General features: G+C 32.0%; 1 protein-coding gene across 1 annotated transcript; it reads right to left on the bottom strand.

The window, feature by feature from the left end:
* Positions 1–16,865: 16,865 nt before the first annotated feature.
* LOC131611464 (plasmodesmata-located protein 8) lies at positions 16,866–20,343 on the bottom strand. Its single transcript, XM_058883484.1, has 3 exons — positions 19,405–20,343; positions 17,251–17,358; positions 16,866–17,132 (listed from the first exon to the last, which is right to left on the bottom strand). The coding sequence occupies exons 1-3, from the start codon at positions 20,168–20,170 to the stop codon at positions 17,128–17,130; spliced, it is 879 nt and encodes a 292-aa protein (XP_058739467.1). The 5' UTR covers positions 20,171–20,343; the 3' UTR covers positions 16,866–17,127.
* Positions 20,344–21,005: the final 662 nt, after the last annotated feature.

Here is a 21,005-nt window from a genome sequence, read left to right as displayed (position 1 = left end):
TATTTGTTTTTATTTGCTCCTAACATCATAACTTGAACAAAGTTTGGATTTTTGCAGAAAAAAGAGAAAGGGAGAAGAACATCACACATCCCTCCAACCACTGGACAACACTCTCCGACGAAGTTACGACCGACGACCACCCAGATCCGAAGCCGACATCACACCACGTGTTGGTTCATCCATGGCCGCCGCTCAGATCCGTGTCGACACGCACGATCGATGGTTTGAATCTCGCCTCTTTTACTCTTTTCCTTTATGTCCTTTTTCTTACATTTATCGTTGTTGAAATATTGAACTTGTGATGATTGTTAGAAAAATCAATTTAAACCGAATGGAATCGAGGCTAGAATCGTGAACGGAATCACTTTCCTTATAAGTATTTCAAGCACTTTCAATATGTCTTAGAGTTGGAACGCAGGAATACCCAGGATAATTTAGCCTTTTATCGAGTTTGCATAAGACCGACGAAAACTCGAATGTAGCGAAGAGTGTCTGGAATTTTAGTGAAGATGATAGGCTTATCAAATGTACATTTGTATTATTAATTTCTGAATCAAAAATGAGGTTTTTATAGGCCACTTTAGTATTGTTTCATAAGGTAGCGACCCTTCGTGAAACAGTTCCTTTTCCAAAGTTACAATGCTTGGCCTATTGCAACATTTACCAAGAGTTGCATGTTTTCATTCTGCAACACTTTACGAAGTGTTACATATTTCTGATTCAAACTACAAACAACCGATTGCAACACTTCACGAAGTGTTGCCTATTTTCATATTCAAAATACAAACTTCACATAGATATTTTCTTGTCATTTTGGAACACACCTATGGTGATTAAATATTATTAAATATTAATAATTTCCAACAATCCCCCACTTGTTCTAATAATGACAAGATCAATTCCAGAAAAAAGGGAAACAAAGAATGTTAATACAATTAAGTATCTTTCGATTTTAAACTTAATCTTAGTAAGGATAACGCAAAGTCTAATCGGAATATTAGGTAGCAATGCTTTTAAACCATTAATCCATATGATTATACCGGCGTTACGTTACACACATTCTTTAAGGGTTCTTCGCCTACATTTCTCGCCTAGCACTTATTTATGGCCATGTGCTATCCTGTTTCATGAATTTTTCATGAGAGAAACTCCAACTCTCACTTTGAGACGGCACCATCTCGAAATTCACATAGGTGAAGTTCATATTTTGTCTTTTTCCATAAGACATGTACCCTCGGTATTGAACTTCATTAAGAGTTTGAAATAAAACTCAACCCTCGTTTTAAGGTCAACATTATCACGAAATGTTTGACAATTATCCAAATCAACGACTTGTTGTTACCCATTGAAAATCTTGAGGTTAATGTTCTGTTAACATAAGATTGGGTTGCCGCCATTGTCGGAACTCTTACTCAAGAAGTTTCAACCTCCTACATCTCGAGGTTGTTTTTACTAAGTCTCTGGCCAGTGGCTTAGTAAATGAATTTCCCAAATTATAGATCGATCGCATATATGTGAGGAAATGATTACATATTTAATCAATTTTCTCACGAATGTCTAAGGCCTCAGTGCCCAGACTTTTCATTTTACACTTATCTATATTCTCTTATTAAATTGGCTTGACTAACGCATTTTGTTAACACCTTTGAAATATTGTGTTTAGCCAATGGAACTTCCGAAAGAAGGTCCCTCAATCATTTAACTTCTTTGACCAGTGGAAGCGAGATCCACATACCATGGCTCCATGGTCAATATAGTGATGTATGCTTGTTTCTTGCTCTTCCAAGAAATCTCACCTACAACTAGTGTAAATATCCACTCAGTTGTAATTTTATGATCTCCAACACTCGATATCCAACTCATATTGGTATATCCTTCTAATATGATAGGAAACCTACAATCATGGAGGTCAAGATTTTGGTTTCTTTAAAAGATAATCGAAAATCCTTGTGATGGCCTTCTAATGCTCACTATTTGGATTTCTAGTAAATCTACTCATTTACTAATTGCAACTGCTATATTGCATATAGTATATTGCATTAGAAAACCAATTTCACTTGTGTATTCTAATATAGCCATAACACTTTCATTATCATTTTAGCACTAAGATCAAATTGAATATTCACTTTTTGAAACGTGACAGTTTGAACTTATCAAGAACTTTCTCAACAAAGTGTATTTGACTAAGTTCATAACCCCCACTATTTTTGCATTACGTTGATCCCCAAAAAAGTGTCAACTAGTCCAAGATCTTTCATCTTGAATGTGGAAGTTTTCTCAATATGTTTTTAACCCCCACTTTTTCGCTTTACTTTGATCAAAAAGAGTGTCCACTATTTCAAGATTTTCCATCTTGAATGTGGAAGCTAGAAACCTCTTTGTTTCTAAGATTAAACTCATCCCGTTAATGATCAACATGTAATCAAACATATAGACAAAAGAATATCACAATATTCTCACACAACTTTGTGTACAAATACTTGTCACAAGAATTAGATGAAAAAATATTCTTAGATAATCATGCATGATGATGCAAGAAGGTTTTTAGATGAAGTGAGAGATAAAATTATGAGCAATTTAAAATAAATATTATGAATTGCAATGAGTACCTTAGTTATATTCTCTTGTCTCAAATATTCACTTGAATTTCTATGTTCAACCTTCTTGATCAACTTCATCATTGACGTGCATGAAACTTTTGATCCTTTTTCTTCTTTGATAACCTTTGTCTTCATCAAAACTATATATAAGATATATTCTTCACAATCTCCCCCCTTTTGATGATGACAAACTCTTTGAATTCTTGTTTTGATAAGATTAAAAATTCTCCCTCTAACTCCTCCTTAATCGGAGAATCTTACAATGACAAAGTCAAACTTTTATTGTCATTGTTTCGGTGCTTGTTTTAATCCATACAAGGATTTAACAAGCTTGTACACTATTTGTTCATTAACGGGAAGTATATAACCTTATGATTTCTCCATGTAAATCTCCTCATCGAGATCTCCATTTTAGGAATGTCATTTTGACATCCTTTTGATGAACTATAAGTTCATGGAAAACTAATGCAAACAATACTCTAATTGTTGCCGTCCTTGCTACTAGTGCATATGTGTTTAAATAATTAACACATTCCTTTTGTCTAAACACTTGGCTATTAATCTAGACTTGTAGGTGTTTAGTGTACCATCTTTATGATACTTTCTTCTAAACATTCATTTGCATCCAATGGATCTTGATCTTTTAAGTAAATCGACAAGTTCCAAGTATAGTTTGACATTATTGAATTTATTTCATCTTGGATACCATCCTTCCAAAAAGAGGGTTCCATTGAAGTTACTACTTCATTATGAATCTTAGAATCATCTTCCTACTTGAAGAATAATTGGAATCTTAAGAACAAAATTCTCATTATTTCCTTCTACTTGAAGAAATAAGTCGAGAATTTATTCTGTTCGGTCTTAGATCCTGAGTCTTTCGAACTCTCTTTCTTAACCTAAGTTCGAGTTGTTTTTCAACCATCATCGACGAACTTTCGGTTTGTGTTTCAAAAATTGTGGATAACCTTTCTCACGAGGTTCTTCAAATGTAGGAATCTCAAATTCCTTATCCTCCACGATAAGGTTCTCAAAATTCTACATCTCGTTATGAATCATATTTGAATGATCTTTATATGTCTTATAATAATAAGTTTCACAAAATATTATTCACGTAGCATCCAAATCAAAATTCATTTACAAGATTTAAAATCATACACAGTAATGAATTAACCATTTCTATTTTGATGATAATTTCAAATTAATAAATTAATATGCTCATGTCTCTTCCATATAAATGTTTCAAAAAATTTAATTTATCATTTTAAACGAATTATGTACTGTTACTATATCTTTATACTCAAATAAAAAACTATAATTTGAGAGATATAATTATTAAGACTAGAACAATATATATTTTATGCATATATATACATATACTAAAACATCTTTTAAGAAGGATAAATAAACTAACAGGTTTATGCAAAGTTAGTATGTATATATATGTACTATGTACTGTTTCGTTACACTACGCTGCTTGGGGACACTGTTTCGTTACACTACACTGCTTGGGAACACCGTTTCGTTACGCAAAACATGTTACGTTAAATGAATATTTAAACAACATTTCAAAACATTCAACACTGTTTGAAATATATATATATATATATATATATATATATATATATATATATATATATATATATATATATATATATATATATATATATATATATATATATATATATATATATATATATATTCTACTAACACATACAACCATTCATGATAAGGCACTTTTAATATTGCATCTCTATAGTTAATAGTATAATAGCCACAAAATCTATGCATTGCAACGTGACATTGAAGCCAAACACATGTAATATCTCTAATTGAATTTTAACGTACTGCACTATAACACAATGCAGAAAATTCCATATCTTTTAAATTCACAAAATACTGATCTATATACAAAAATCCATAACGTAACATATGTATATATTCAACGGTGAGAGTTATTCATTGACTCAGTGCGGTTTGATACGCTACTATCGTAAAACAATCTTTTGAAATTTATCTTCATGTTTTTCAACACAAATAATTACATATATATGCAAGTAACCCAAATCACATATGTTCATATATTAAAGATTTTCAATTATATGCATATTTAATGCACTTCCAACAGATCAATTCTATAAGAATGATAAGATTTTAATATTATCATTTTCAAGGTTCTAATTCCAAATAGAAATTATAAAACGTACCCGGATCTATAATATAAATTCTTCTTGTCTTTAGAATGTGTTTAGGGTAGAACAATCTATCCTTGATGCTTGAAACAGAAGCCTCGTTTACCATAATACAAAATACTTATAAGATTGTTAGAAAAATCAATTTAAACCGAATGGAATCGAGACTAGAATCGTGAACGGAATCACTTTCCTTATAAGTATTTCAAGCACTCTCAATATGTCTTAGAGTTGGAACGCAGGAATACCCAGGATAATTCAGCCTTTTATCGAGTTTGCGTAAGACCGACGAAAACTCGAATGTAGCGAAGAGTGTCTGGAATTTTAGTGAAGATGATAGGCTTATCAAATGTACATTTGTATTATTAATTTCTGAATCAAAAATGAGGTTTTTATAGGCCACTTTAGTATTGTTTCATAAGGTAGCGACCCTTCGTGAAACAGTTCCTTTTCGAAAGTTACAATGCTTGACCTATTGCAACATTTACCAAGAGTTGCATGTTTTCATTCTGCAACACTTTACGAAGTGTTACATATTTCTGATTCAAACTACAAACAACCTATTGCAACACTTCACGAAGTGTTGCCTATTTTCATATTCAAAATACAAACTTCACATAGATATTTTCTTGTCATTTTGAAACACACCTATGGTGATTAAATATTATTAAATATTAATAATTTCCAACAATGATCTGGTTGAAATCTAAAAAGTGTTCGTTATTGAAATGTTGGATCTTTTGTTTTGAAAAGGTGTTGTTGTTGAAATCTTGAACCTTTGTTTGATTGAAATCTAGAAAAGTATAAAACTATCTACTGCTACTTTTTTTCATTGTAATGTCATTCATTGTTTTTTTTAATATTTTTCTTTCATTTTCAATTTTTTGATTTATTTACTTTAGTTAATGGTTTATTTTGACGGTGGGCTTTGAGCCCGTTTCTTTATTTGGATAGTAATATTTATTTTTATTGGGATTGATTCATTAGCACTAATATGATGTCTAACCAATTTAATTCACCTTATAAAAAAAGTGATAATTAGAATTGTTGCAATATAGTAACTTTAGATTAAATTTTTTTTTGTTCCCTTGCCTTTCTCTAAACGTGTGTATTTGTGTAGTGTATGTCTATTGTTTTTTTTTATAAATTTAAATGCCACTTGTTATGATATGATTGGTGGGAGGAAAACCTTTGGAAAATTAAATATTCGTTTGTGTCATATTTTAATCTTTGTTTCTTCAAATGTACCCTTATGTTTTCTTAGCATTGTCTTAATTAAGAATTTAGAAATTAAGTAATTTGAGTTTAGCTATTTGAGTTTATTATTAAAAGAAAAATATCAAAAATATTATTTTAGTTAGTATTTGTTTAGAAATTAATGTATGTGTTATTTTTTGTTAATCGTGATTAATATTTGTCAATATTTTTATCATTTTTCATATATCATTATTATATATCCGTACTAACATTTTTTTGATTTTTGCGAGGTATTACAATATTTGAGAATCTTGGACATAAGCAATTTTAATCAATTTTGTATACATTATTTCTTTCTATTTTTCCGCATTTTTTTATATTATGTAACTGTTCATGGTTGTAATAGTTTTAAACTAGGTTTTACTTTCCGCACTCCCCGGTTTATTGTAATCCCCCTCCCCGAAGTCATGTAATAGCTTAGGTTTACTTTCCGTTTTTACTTTTTGCACCTTTAAACTGCTTAGATGTATGCTAATAGGATTGATTGTATGATAAGATTAAAATCAATCAGTAGATCACTAACCTTCAAGATTAAATAACTGAATCTAACACACCCTTTTTATTGTTCACACACTCACCTTTAGGGTTTCTCCTCTTCTGTTGCCTTCTAAAAAATAATAGTCAAGTCCCTCGAGCGTAGGGATGTCTTAGCCTATGCTGCCTTCGATTCAAAATCACCATGTCCCTCCGATTTAAAGATCATAGTCCCTTCGATGTCGCCTTCGGTATAAATGATCTTGTCCCTCGATTAAATGGTGATAGTCCCTTTGATGGCTAAGGCATCCTTACTGGTTGCCTTTATGACTATTCATATCTCATAGGACTTCCTACCTTCTTTATGGTATGGATAGCCCCTATGACGATTCGATGACCCTTTGATGACCCGCACATCCAATGTATAGGACTACCTGCCCTTATATGGTATGGATAGTACTATCGCTCAAGGAAAGTCTTTAGAATAGGAAAGACCTTACAATTTTAGGGTAGGTAACTCTTAAGTGCTTGCTTGCAACAAATCAAACGATTTTCACACCATGTTTTCTAACATTGTCTTTTCAGACATTCTCAAAAATAAAACTGTTTTTCTAAACACACACGACACTTTCAAACATTTCAAACAAAAAAAGTGAGCTAAGCAAACTAAGAGCCCATGGATAACCATGGATACAAGGGGTGCTTACACCTTCCCTTTGTATAACCTACCTCCTGAACTCAATCTCTTTTCAAAGAAGGTCTTTCCTGCTCTTTTATGCCTTTCCTAATTGGATAAAATAAAAGTCGATGGTGACTCTTGCCCACCGCAACATTTGTTTGTGAAACATTTAAAAAAGTCAGTTCTCCCACCGTGTTACAACATTGAATATGTTTGTCCTGAAATAATCCATTTGTTTTCTCTCTTAATTGCTTTTATTTGATTTTTGTGATATTCAACTCTTGTTTAAAGCGAAATACCTCTAGAGGGAGGATGATGAACACAATACCAAGAATTTCAAACAATATGCTTTTGAATGAGACCTTGCTGATGATGTGCAGACATTGCTTCAAATCCTCAAAAACGGGAGATATAAGAGAGATAGAACCTCGTTAACCCCTTCGAGCCTTGAAGTAGGAGTTTCTTTTTCTGTTCAGAAAAAACCCTCACATTTACCTCAGGGGCGGGTAGTCTTCAATTAATTTCAAAATAAGTGTCCTATCTGAGGATCATCATACCTTATTCCTCACATCAAGAGGTCGAAAAAAAATCAAAACCACAATGGTCATCCCTCACCGACCAAGGAATGAGGCAGTCACCATCAATTTCCAGCAAGTCAAAAGACTCAGGATCACACGACTTGTTCTAAAAAAGACTGAAAGGAAAAAAGAAAAGAAAGAAAGTCCGCTAAGTCGAAACTTAAAAACAAGTGACTTAGGCAAAAATCAGGGCATCCCGTTGGACTTCAAAATAAAAATTTAAAAGAATTTGTCCAGGCAAAAGTTATGGAATAGTGAAAAAAGAATGGAAAGCCTGAAAGGCGCAAAAGAATAAAAATCCTCAACAAAAAATCAAATTCGTGTGACCAGACACCAAAGAACAAAAGATAATTCCTCAAATCATCCCAAACTCCTCTTGAAATATGAGCGCTTGCATTGAGTTAACTAGACCTAGGACTGGAGAACATCATGAAGGGGGTGGGTACCAAATAATTTTGACCCTTAAATCCTTTTTTCTAAAAAACGTGAACCAGGCCACGTTACAACCCTTAAAAGTCTTAATTGAAGCATGAGTTAATTCGAAAGCATACTGTAAACGAGAGTACGTTAATCTTACTCCTATGAGGCTTGCTAAAAACTTTTGAGTTGGTATCTCACCATCTTTCATACAAAAAGAAAAAAAGATTTGATGTTACAATATCCTTTCAATAAAAAGTATTTTTAAGTTTCAAGACAAACATAGGCTTTGAATTAGAATTATCATTCTCATAATAAACATTCTTTGCATATAAATAATTGTCTGACATTTAGGAAGCTTGCATAATGAGCGTCATATGAAGAGTTATATTATCCAGAGGGAAAATTGCTTCAAGGATCTATTGAAGAGCAAATCTTTTTAAAGAATGATCTTAATCTAGGGCAGATCTTCTAGTGGCTTCGTTGAGTAAAAGAAGACCCAGTTTGAAATGATCAAAAGTTGATTGTTCAAAGTTTGATGATTGCAAAGGACTGACGTTTTCAAATATCTGTTTGAGCATGAAGAATGTCAAGTTAAGAAGCCTGGTTGTGTGGTAGCCTACTTTCAAGATGAAGTCTTTCATTCTTTCACATGCATGAAGCAAGGAAACATATTGTCAAAACTCTATTGAGTAGGGACATCATTTTTCAGTGATAATACTCCGTTGAGTAAGAATTTAGTCAATCTTGGGCAGTTATGTCAAGATTTAAATAATCTCTCGAAGTGAAAGTAATCAGGGACAGTCACCCAAGCATCATTAAAGCTACCTCCAACACTGGTCAGTCAGAGGCATTGTTTCAAAGTTCATAATACTCTAATAAATACTTAAATAATTTCCCCCTAAAAAATACCAACTAAAAAACTTAATAAGTAAAGAAGGGTGAGTATCCTTGCATTGGGATTTAATTCACCAATATCTACATTCAACCAAAAACACCTAATGTACCTAATAAATTTCAAAAAAACTAAAAAGTGGAGAAAGGTGGGAATCCTTGCATTGGGCTCTAGATCACCTATATCCACATAAAAAAAACCAACCAAATCTCTTTTGTTGTTTAGCTTTGCCTGGTTAGGTAAGAGCATGTTGTTTCCGCTCTATTCCCCAGCTTAAGTCTCCAAAGGTCGAGCAGCGGAGTGCGAATGTAACTGTTCAATAAAAACACAAAAACAAACAGAAAATATTGAGCCGAACTACGATAACTCTGATTCCTCAAAAAGGATACGTAGGCATTAGGGTAGGGCCCGAGCGAGCACAACTTTATTTTCCCTACATTTTGCATGCATTGCATTTCCTTAGCATTAAGCTTTAGACTTATACTTTTTTACACCCATAGATTAAGAACTAACAAGAGCAGATCCCGTGGAGTACGACGGACGTGAGGGGTGCTAATCTCTTCCCCTTGCGTAACTGACTCCCTTACCCTTTCTCTTGGTCGTAAGACCCATGTTTGTTTTCTTTTAGGTTTTACTCAATGTTTTCCTTTCCCTTCTCGTGGGATAAATAAACACATCAATGACGACTTCATTGTTTTTCGATGAGTTTTCTAGTTGCTTCAAATGGTGAGGGAGGGCCCGCCTTCGAAGAAGTTACGTTGAAGAAAGAAGGAAGGAAGCCGATATTGATCCGAGATATCATCCTGGGTCAGATCTACACTGTCCACAAACACGGTTCGAGCATGCTTCTTCCAGACCATGGCATCTGGATCGGTTTGCTGTCGAGGAGGAGAAAGCTGAACAATGGCGGGTATCAGAGGAGGCTGAAGGTCTATGGCCGGGAGAGGCGACCGAGCACCTGCCGAAGAAGATGAAGAGGTCCTTGAGCCAGTGCCCGGAGCAGGCTGCACATTGGCCAGACGACTGGTGGCGCCCTTCTTAGCCGCTTTGGCCTTGTTATGGGCATGCATCCGGACTCGGTCTTGCTTGCTCGCCATTGATCCTACAAAATAAACAAACAGGATATTAGTTTATAAAAAACTCGAACGAGCAAACACTTAAATGCAAAATTTGTGGAAATAAAATGGGTACCCAGGAGAGCCACGACCCCCTCGACTGAGTCACAGTCGACCAACTCCTTAACACTTATGTAACGAGGCTGCAGTTCTGGCTCCCCGTCAACATCGAACACCGGTCTCCCAGCACGGTCTACCTTTTGGAACGGGAAAAGCTCTGCACAAACCCGGACAACTTCTTAAAAGCGGCCCGGTCATCTTCATTCAGCTCCCCGACTCTAGTAAGTAACTGATCAGTATTATACTTAAAGTGATCCGAGGACCACCGAAAACAAAACACCCGCTTCTTCATCATCCTAGGATCACCAGTGTCGTTCGAGACCGGACGACTGCAGGCATCCAACATCAGCACGCGTCGGAGAACTGAGTCCCGAGCTACCGTCGATTGAGGCACGAGGAGAAATTAGCGAGTTTTGAAATGCTTGAAGAGTTTTCTCGCCTACTTTAGGTAAACCCAGCCATACCGTCCTTGGGCTGTCTTGCACTGCACATGAAAAAAGAATAAGAGCAGCAATATCCTGGCCCCAATCTCTAAATACCGGTACGTCAACTCAAAAGCATGGAGAAAGGCGATTGAGTTCCGATGGAGTTGGCTGGGCGCAAGCTCCAGGGGGTTGAAAACCAAAATTGGAAATCCGTGAACGGCAGCCGAAATCCCATCTCCCTGAAAACTATCTCGTACATGGGGATTAGGTCCGGGGGATAGGTACCGCACACCCGCACCTCTATACCGGGCACATAAACGACCTAGTCATTTTTTGCTAAATTTCCATCTTCGCCTACATCTCCAACGACATCTGTATGGACGTCCGAGTTGTTTGTGGCAAAGTGGCATTTTGAATCAAGCACCTCGGTTGCCACCCAATCCTCCACGATCACTTCCCGCTCGGCTTAAGGAGTGGTCGAAGACGATGCCGAAAGGGAGGTAAGCGTCCAATTATCTACTGGTTCGGCCATTATCACCTGAAAACTAGAGGAAAGAAGTGAATTCGACGATCAAATCAAATCCACCATTCCACCGCTAATCAAGTGAAAGGGTGTTTAATTGGTCTGAGGATAAAGTCTCCTCAACCAATACCCTCACTCGAGGAACATGAAATTGACCTCCCCAACGAGGATACCGATGGTCAGGACTCGATAAGATCGGGCCTAACGCCTCTAACGCGAGTAACCAACGGAGCCTCCATCAATTCCAAATTCCGATTGAAGCTCAACCGAAAAACTCAAGTAATTCCCCATGTAGAAAAATCTCCAACTAAAATCTGGAAGGGCGTTACTCTAAAAAACGAATCTCACGTTGATTAAGAACTAACCCTCAACAGAAGTGATGAAGAATACGACATGGCCGCCGTGAACCACCAACATCTCACCGAAAAATAACTGTCAATCACCCTAAGACTATCCTAGCCGCATGCATTCCAAAATCATACTTAAGGAATACATTAAAATAGAAGAAATAAGGAGTTAAGCTTACATGGAATAATTGGAAGAAATCTTGAAATGTAAGAAGGTAAGGCGCGTGCGACGGAGATGACGGCGGAGGAAACGACAGACGGTTGAAGGATATGAGAGTGCAGAAAGTGTAAAAATTCAAATAAGTGAAGGTTCAAAGTATTTATAGACGTTTGAAACCCTCACGTGACGTGCAAGCCTAGGCTTGGGAAGAGAAAAGGCCATTATTAACCCCTAACCCTAGTCACTAGGCTAGCAATTATCACGCATTAAATGCAACACAAAGCTCGAGGCAAACACACACACGCTATCTCTCCACTTCCAAAGAAGTTGTTCATCTCCCCGGACGCCCAGTTCATTCGAGCACCACTATTTTGTCCGGAAATAGCATCATCCCTCCTTGGAGAGTCTCTTATGCACGATCTTAAGTCATCGCTTCCACGACCGGAAGCAACAACTTGGAGGCTCTTGTTCTGGACCAGCCCAATTGTTCCAATAGTCCCAATCCACTCGTTAGCATGAAGTGACCCAATAAGAATTGGCCCAATCCATGGAACCGACAGAAGGAAAGTCCCCTTTCTACCGGGTACGTCTACTTTCTAGGTCCCACGACCATGGAATATCCGAGCATGCTAGTCAGTCATCCCCGGCAACAACTAGTCTCTTAAGCTTAGCTAGTCAAGACCTAGTCAACTATTCCCTATATTTTGGGCCGAGAAATCACGCCCAGGCCCACAAATATAGCGTGACCCAATATTCATCAAAGAGAACACTATAAATAGCCCTCTACTTTAGAAGGCAATGTAATCCTAACTTTTCCCAAAATCTCATACTTTTGGTTGTACCTTCTTGTTCTCTTTCTTACTTTGACATCAGAGTGGCTTGCAAGTATAACCCCATTTTTTTATCATCCATCACTGAAGATCAAGCCTACTGTTGCTGGCCACCTGTTCTGCTCGTCGCGAACAAAACTAAATTTAACTCTATTTAGAAAAATCAACCTTTAAAGTAAATATCGCATAAAATCTACATAAAATAATTAGAATGTAAGTGACGATAAATAAAATTTAATAAGTATTAAAAGATATTAAACTATAATAAAATACAAAATTTGATGAATGGTTTTCTTATTATTATTTGTTACAATGACGAATGTATCTCAAAACGATCACAAAAAGACAATTAAAAAAATTTATTTAAAGGAATTTCAATTCGAAAATTCTTATGAAAAATTTTAAAAACTAAAATTTTATAAATTTTATAAATTTTAATTAAATTATAAATGGAAGCTTTAGATAAAATTCAAAGATATAATTGGAATTTAGATAATGCTGCAAATTAAAATAGTAATTTTTATTATTTTTTATATAAATGGAATTCATCGTTTGTAATAAACGGTAGTTATTACCACTATAAGAGAATTTTTATCTTCTTTTGAAGTTTAAAAATCTATATTTATTTCATCTTTTTAATTTTTTTTTCAGGTTGTAGATCTATGGAGAAAATGAAAAAGCTAAACAATATCAATAATTTTTTATATCTTTTTCAGTTCTATTGTTTTTTATTAATTTCTCTCTATTATGTTTCACAATTTGTTGTATATATTTTTTAAGTTTTGTAACTATTTTTTTAATGTTGGTAAATATTTAGATTGAGATATTTCACAATTTTTTGTAACTATTTTTTTATGTTTTCTAAACATTGAGATTGAGAGGAGAATATTTAGAAAGAATACAATGAAATGTGAGGTTGTTTTTAGGTTAAATTATACTTTTAGTCCCCCTATTTTTTGTGATTCACGAAATTAGTCCCCCTATTTTAAATTTAAACAGTTTTGGTCTCCCTATTTTAAATTTAAACAGTTTTAGTCCCCCTCTCATATTTTTTCAAACAAAATCGATGAAATTTTTTTATTTTTTAACATATATTTTTATCTACAAAGTTCAATAATGGGTTTATATACGATAATTTGTCATGTTTTACAAATAATTTGTCATTTAAAAAATAAAAATATTGTTAATTTTAAGTGCAAAAGTATGAAAGGGGACCAAAACTGTTTAAATCTAAAATAGGGGGATCAAAACTGTTTAAATTTAAAATAGGGGGACCAATTTCATGAATCGAAGAAAATAGGGACCAAAATTGTAATTAAGCCTTGTTTTTATTAGAATGAAAAATGGATAATAATAGATAAAAGTGGTCATTCGATTGTAAAATTTTGTTAAAACTAAATTTAACTCTATTTGAAAAAAAAATAGAATATAAGTGACAATAAATAAAATTTAATAAGTATTAGAAGAAATTAAACTATAACAAAATAAAAAATTTGATGATTGATTTTCTTATTAATAATTGTTACAACGAGGATTGTATCTTCAAAATGATCACGAAAAGACAAAGTTAAAATTTATTTAAAGAAATATCAATTCGAAAAATTTTATGAAAAAATTTCAAACTAAAAAAATAAATTTTAATTAAATTATAAAAGGAAAATTTAAGATAAAAATAAAAGATATAATTGAAATTTAGATAATGCTACAAATTAAAATATTAATTTTTTATATTTCTTTATATAATTGGAATTTACCGTTTGTATTAAACGGTCATTATTACCGCTATCAAAGAGGTTTTCTCTTCTTTTAAAGTTTAAAAATAAATTTAATTAAATGTAACACGGAAAAAATGTGTTATTTTTTTACCATTATTCATGTTATTAATATATAAATCAATGAGACAAATTTTTATAAGTAAAAAATATTAGACAAACATATATAAGTAATATATGAGTTAAATAACATTATAATCATATGCTAATATAAACAATTCATAATTATTTATGATCACCAAAACAAAAATATATAAATATTCATTTTATTAATTGTGTGAATTTTATAATAATAAATACTTTATAAATTAAATCAATTACATGAACTTAAACACAACTAATAATAAAATGAACAAACCACTACCCGAACAAACACACGAATATTCATATCAAAATTCGTGCAAACTGACGGATTATTACATTTTTTGGTACAATTTAGAAACATATTAGTGTAAACGGGTCAGTACCCATACAAACGCACGAGTGTCACGATCAAAATTTCTTCGAATTCACAAGTTATTACATTTTTTATACAATTCAAAAAAATAAAAATATTTAAAAAATGTATGTATCCAAACACGAGGAAAATTTATTGTTTTTAACTATTTATATAACTAATATTACTATTTTGAATTATTTTGAATTTATGATACAATATTTTTTATGATAATATATTCAAATAATATTTTATTAATGTAAAACAATTTTGGTAAAAATATATATATTTTTAAATATGTATTTCTTTTAAAAATAATAAATTTTTTTGGTAAAACAATTTTGTTTTCCTTATTTAAATGTTTATTACGTTTTGAAAACAAAAGTTTGCGTACCACACCAGTACTCGTGGGAACGCACGGGTAACACACCAGTAGCATCTGAGAGTAACGATACTAAAATTCGTGCGAATCCACAGTTGTTTTTTACAATTATAGAAAATAAAATAAAATATATTTAAAATAATGTATGAATTCAAACAGGGAAATGTGCTATTTTTTAATTATTTATGTTACTAATATCTTAGTTTTTACATTTATTTTTAATTTAAGATACAATATTATTAAAAATGGTTAGCGCAACAATCGGGGAGGGTCGAGTTCGGGTGCATTGTTAATTTCTGGGACATTCCGCTTGAGCAACACACCTTTGTAGGAGACACACCGGACTATTATCCACACTCACACTTACATTATTCACTTCTCTTCCACATACACTTGTATCCGTTCATTTGTTAGCGCACAATTGGGGAGGGTCGAGTTCGAGAACATTGTTAATTTTTATGACATTCCGCTTGAGCAACACACCTTTGTGGGAAACACCCCACTTCTCCACCTAAAATCTTAAGGTGATAGGTGAGTGGGTTCTCCCACTTATATATGCTCAAGTCACTACATGCATATCCAATGTGGGACTATTATCCACACTCACACTTGCATTATTCTCAACAAAAATTGCGCGAAACACAGAGTTATCAGTTCAATTGTTTCACATAAAGTTAATGATAAAAAAATTGAATATTAAAAGAAAAATGAAGTTAATTATCAAACTATTAAATATTAACGAGAACAAGAAGTTACTAATTAAAATATTGAAACGGGAACATGAAGTTATTGATCAAACTATTGAATATTAACGAAAACATGAAGTTACTAATCAAAATATTGAATATTAACGGAAACATGAAGTTATGATCAAAATATTTAATGTTAACGGAAATATTAAATTACTGATCAAGATATTAAATATTAACGGGAACATAAAGTTACTAATCAAAATATTTAATAATAATAAATATAAAACTACTTATCAAAATATTGAATAATAATGGGAACATGAAGTTTGTGATAAAAATATTAAATAATAATATAAAATTTTACTATTGGTCTAAATATTTTTGACAATAATTCCAAAACAAAAATTATATATATATATATATATATATATATATATATATATATATATATATATATATATATATATATATATATATATATATATATATATATATATATATATATATATATATATATATGATGTGTCATATGAGAATGAATCTAAAACATTAGATTTTAATAATGGAGGAGAGAAAAAAAAAGATTGACACTTAATCTCCACCATTTATTTTAAAATCTAATGGTTCAGATTCATTGTCATATTCTCACATAAAAATGTCATTCTCATATGATACGTCCTATATATATAAAAAAATTATAAACACTATTTTATTATCTATTTTAAACAAATTTATTTTATTTTTATTATATTTTGAAAACAAATGCGCCTATCAATATTTCTTCATATCTTCATATTTATTTTTTCATATAATTTTTATTTAATTATTTTATTTAATTTATTTGATTTTTTATACATTTAAAACAAATGAACATACTATATTGGTACATTTTGTGAGAACGTACGGGTATACCACTAGTTTGTTTAAAAAAATATTAGTGTGTTTTGTTTCTACATCAAAAGCCAACTAGAAAAGAAAGAGTCAACAGAATAAAAAGCAAGTAAATTAGAAATAAGTGCAAAGAAGAATAATATAGAAATGCATTAAGAATATTAAAATGAATGATGGTTTTTTGTTGGACATCCCAAAGGCAAGACAATATGCAGCCCTTTCTAAGTTGATTTATATTATATTCTCTACTTTTTTAATCTAAAGGATAGCTCCCACTTTCTTTTGTCACAAAAAGAATACATTAAATTGATCAAAAAGTGAAAGTAGGGTTTCACTAAAATTTAACAAACATTTGTGGATCTTTCTCGATGATTCCCCTTTCATATAGCACCTATATCTCCTTAATTAACCTGCATGAAATAAAGAAATATATTGATCATGATAACCATATCATATCATTTCAATAATTTCATCAATGATATGCATTTAATCTAAGCATCACAATTTTAGTAAAATAAATTATTATACCTGCTGCTTTTTTGCAAATTGAGAGAAGGACAACTAGAACTGCTAGACCCCCAAACACTCCCACAATGATTGCAACTGATTTGCCAACTTGATCATCATTGTGGGAATCTACACAAAACAAAACACCAAGTTTTTGAGAAGAAAGTAATATAAATTGCGACAAAAGCTGAGAAATGTTTATATATTTCAGCAGGGCTGGTCCCGACTTTTTAAAAGTCCAGGGCAAAAAAAAATTGGGACCCCTAACAAAAAATTGATTTTTCATTCGTTTCTAAAATGAAGAAGAATCTCAGAGACAAAATAAAAAACATGAAGTCTTGGTTGTTTCTAACAGTAAAAAGAATTTTAATTAGATCAGAAAAATAACAAATCAAAATACAAATAAATAAATTTGATTTCATCATAAAAATTTGATAATAAATAAGTTAATTGTATGATAAACTTTTAAATATTTAATTATATAACATAGTCTTAAAATTTTATACTAAAATAAATTAAGATAAAATTATAAGGGTTAGAATAAATAATTATTAAAAATAAAATTTAATTTAAAATCTCATTATAAAGTTTAATTGACCATATACAAGTTATTTTATGATTAAAATTTGAGAAATTCTAATTGTCAAAATAATTATATCAAAAAGTTTATTGAAAAATAATAATTATTAGGTATAATTAACTAAATCTATTTTTTTATTTATTTTTAAAATATGTATAATTAACCAAATTTACCTTAACTACAGTTATTTACTTACTACACTTATATTCTCTGTAAATGAAGTGAGTGTTCCTTAAAAAAATGATAGTTGAACATTTAGAAGCCACTAAGTAGACATAAAGCTCTCAAATTAATTACAACACCACTGGACCACAAGCAACAAGATGATTATGAATTTCGCTAAAACGTATATATTATATTCTTTCGGTATTATATATCTAAACTACAATCCTAAAAATTGAGGCCACCCATTTTTTGAAGTACTGGACTATGGGTCTGCTTGCACGGGCCCAAGGCCGGTCCTATATTTGAGTCCACTTTAATATTTAATTTATGATTTGAAGAAATTGATAATCTTTTTAACACTAACCCCTCTAAAATAAATATGTCTGTGTTAGTGGCAAACACAGACACAGATACTGAAACTGATAACTATATTTTATTTTATTTTATTTTAAAATTATTACTGAAGTGTAAATGTAGTATTATGTCTGATATTTATGTTAGTGTCTATGTGTTTCATAGTTATTAAATCAAAAATGTTAAGGGTAGGAAATTAAGGAAGATAGACGTGAGTTTCGATGCTCTCTTTTTTTTTAAAAATTCCATTCTTTACTTTATGCTAAAACAAGACACTATTTAAAGGTGAAGAATATAGAATGTGATGCTAATTACAAAGGGGGTTTTCATGAAAAAGAGTAAAAACGAATAGCACCAAGGTGCATTTTCCAAAACAAAGTATAAAAAGCTAATATGCTTAATGCTTTTGCTCTTACTAATATTATTGACCATTGCATTTAGAAATTTCTCATAGGTACTTATGTTTCCCTTTTACCTCGAATTTTTCCTATTACTTTTCCATAAAGGGGTCTTTGAGGGTAGGTTACTTTAGTAAAGGAATTCGTTCTTTCTTCTTTGAATAAGAATCCAATTCGTTTATTTATTTATTCTCATATTATGCTTTGTTCATGCTTATCTTAAAAATACTTTAATACACCATTAGTTAAGCCATAAATAAATAAATGAGTGACAATCCTTTTAAGTAAGAGAAAGTAAAGTCATCAAGATACAATTATGTACAATGATATATCATCATGATATAATTTTGTGCTATCATCATGATATATTATCATGGTGATGGTGTGTATCTACAATTGCGGCATAATATATGTAGATGTTTTTTTAGATCTTACAACAATATTAATATTGCAGATGCAATTGCGGCAATTGCTATGATTTTCATGTTGAATGAAATATTATAAGAAAGTGTGTTTATAACATGTGAATAATTCTTATCTTATAAATCCGCGTAAGTCATTTACTATTAGGTTATCCTTATCGGACTACTCCGGATGTTTGTCTAGGGTTTAATGTAATTTAGAACCATATATGTTATGGATTTGAACATGAAAAAAGAAGAATGAGAATGAATATACCTCGTTCATCATAGTAACCAGAAGCCCAATACCGAGCATAGCACTGTCCCAAGAACACATCAGCAGCAGCTGCTGATCCACACAAGCTCTTCAGCTTTCCAACTGCATCAACCAAGCAAGTTGAACAATCTGTAACACTCAAATCCCCCAAACACTGCGCAAACCCTTGAACCAATCCAGAACTACTAACCCTAAATCCATTCGCGGTTTGCAAATCTTCAAGTACATCGTCTCTACGTCGAAAAAACTCAACATCACTACTCACACCTTTACTACATTTCTTATACCTAATACCCGTATCCAACTTTCCAAGAAAATCACCACTATGTTCATATCTCACATAACAACCTTCAAATTGCAAAGAAGCACCGAGTGAATAAGGACACACTAACCCTATCTGGTTAACACATCTTCCAACACACTTTGAGCAATCAAGTGGATGCAAATCACCTCTACATTGGTATAAACCATAAACAGCTCCATATGGTTGTGCTGTTGAGGTTTCATTACCGATTGCGAAAGAATCGTAAGTGACTTCTGATGAGGAAGATGCAACTGAAGATAGAAAGCTGTTGAGGTTGGATTCAAAGGGAGTGTTTGGTTGGTATTTTTCTTGTGAACAGCTTGCATAGATTGTGATGTGAGTTCTTGAAGGGTAGCTATGAGAAGTTGGAAATGAAGAAGAGAAAATTAGAAGAAATGAGAGTCTCAAAGATAATATGATGATGATTCTTTGAGTGGAGTGTAGTTGAAGATTACTCAACATTTTTTCACTTGATTTTTTCCCTCTTCAAGTGTCAAGTTTTGTTTTAGTTTTGTATGGTTTTTGGTTAAGATATGATGATGAGAGAGTGAGACAATGGTTTGTTTTAGTGATTGGTGAATGAAGCCTTTTCCTTTGTGAGACTTTAATTTGGTAAGGACATAGAGCATCTACTATGTCATGAGTGAGTAGTCAATCCAATGGTCAAAAAGATTAAGAACCAAAATTTCCATTTACATAAAAAACTAAATAGAGATTCCTTTGTTATATATAATATGTTTTCCAACTAACTTATTTGCTAATTGTTGCACATGAAAAAATTAAACAGTAATGCTAATCCATAAATTATATAAATACAACTCCATCTTGTATAGCCTTATCCGTTATTAAATATAGTAACAATGAATAAAAGATTATCAAATAGGTTACGATTACAAATTAAAAACAAAGCAATATCATTACGATTACAAATTTGACTAAAAATTGTACTATAGTAATACCCATAGGGTACCGAGGTCAAATACATTGACTTCATTGAGCATGACACTCTGTATTAAAATTAAATTTTGATCTAATTCATTCTTACAAAATTAATTTATAAGTTGAGAGATATCAGTCTATATAAAATTTTAACAAACTTTATCTTTAATTAATATGGGATTTGAGATCTTTCGAATTCACCCTCTCACGCCTAATACTCTATTGAACTTAGTGTGAAGATATAAACAACGGGCGATCTATGGTTCGATCCATAGACTATGATATTGCTGAAGAGGTAAAGCGGCAAGCAAAATATTGGAAGTATTACTCCGGGAGTTATCATCTTCACAGTGATTAG

Source organism: Vicia villosa, linkage group LG6 (assembly GCF_029867415.1).
Source record: "Vicia villosa cultivar HV-30 ecotype Madison, WI linkage group LG6, Vvil1.0, whole genome shotgun sequence".
NCBI lineage: Eukaryota > Viridiplantae > Streptophyta > Magnoliopsida > Fabales > Fabaceae > Vicia > Vicia villosa.
Note: the sequence above shows the minus strand (reverse complement) of the source record. Positions and strands in the feature narration are given on the sequence as shown.

Coding starts and splice junctions, on each gene's coding strand:
- LOC131611464 (XM_058883484.1), bottom strand. CDS start 20,170: ATGTTGAGTAATCTTCAACTACACTCCACTCAAAGAATCATCATCATA. Junction 17,359..19,404: donor TGGTTACTATGATGAACGAG/GTATATTCATTC, acceptor TGTTTTGTGTAG/ATTCCCACAATGATGATCAA.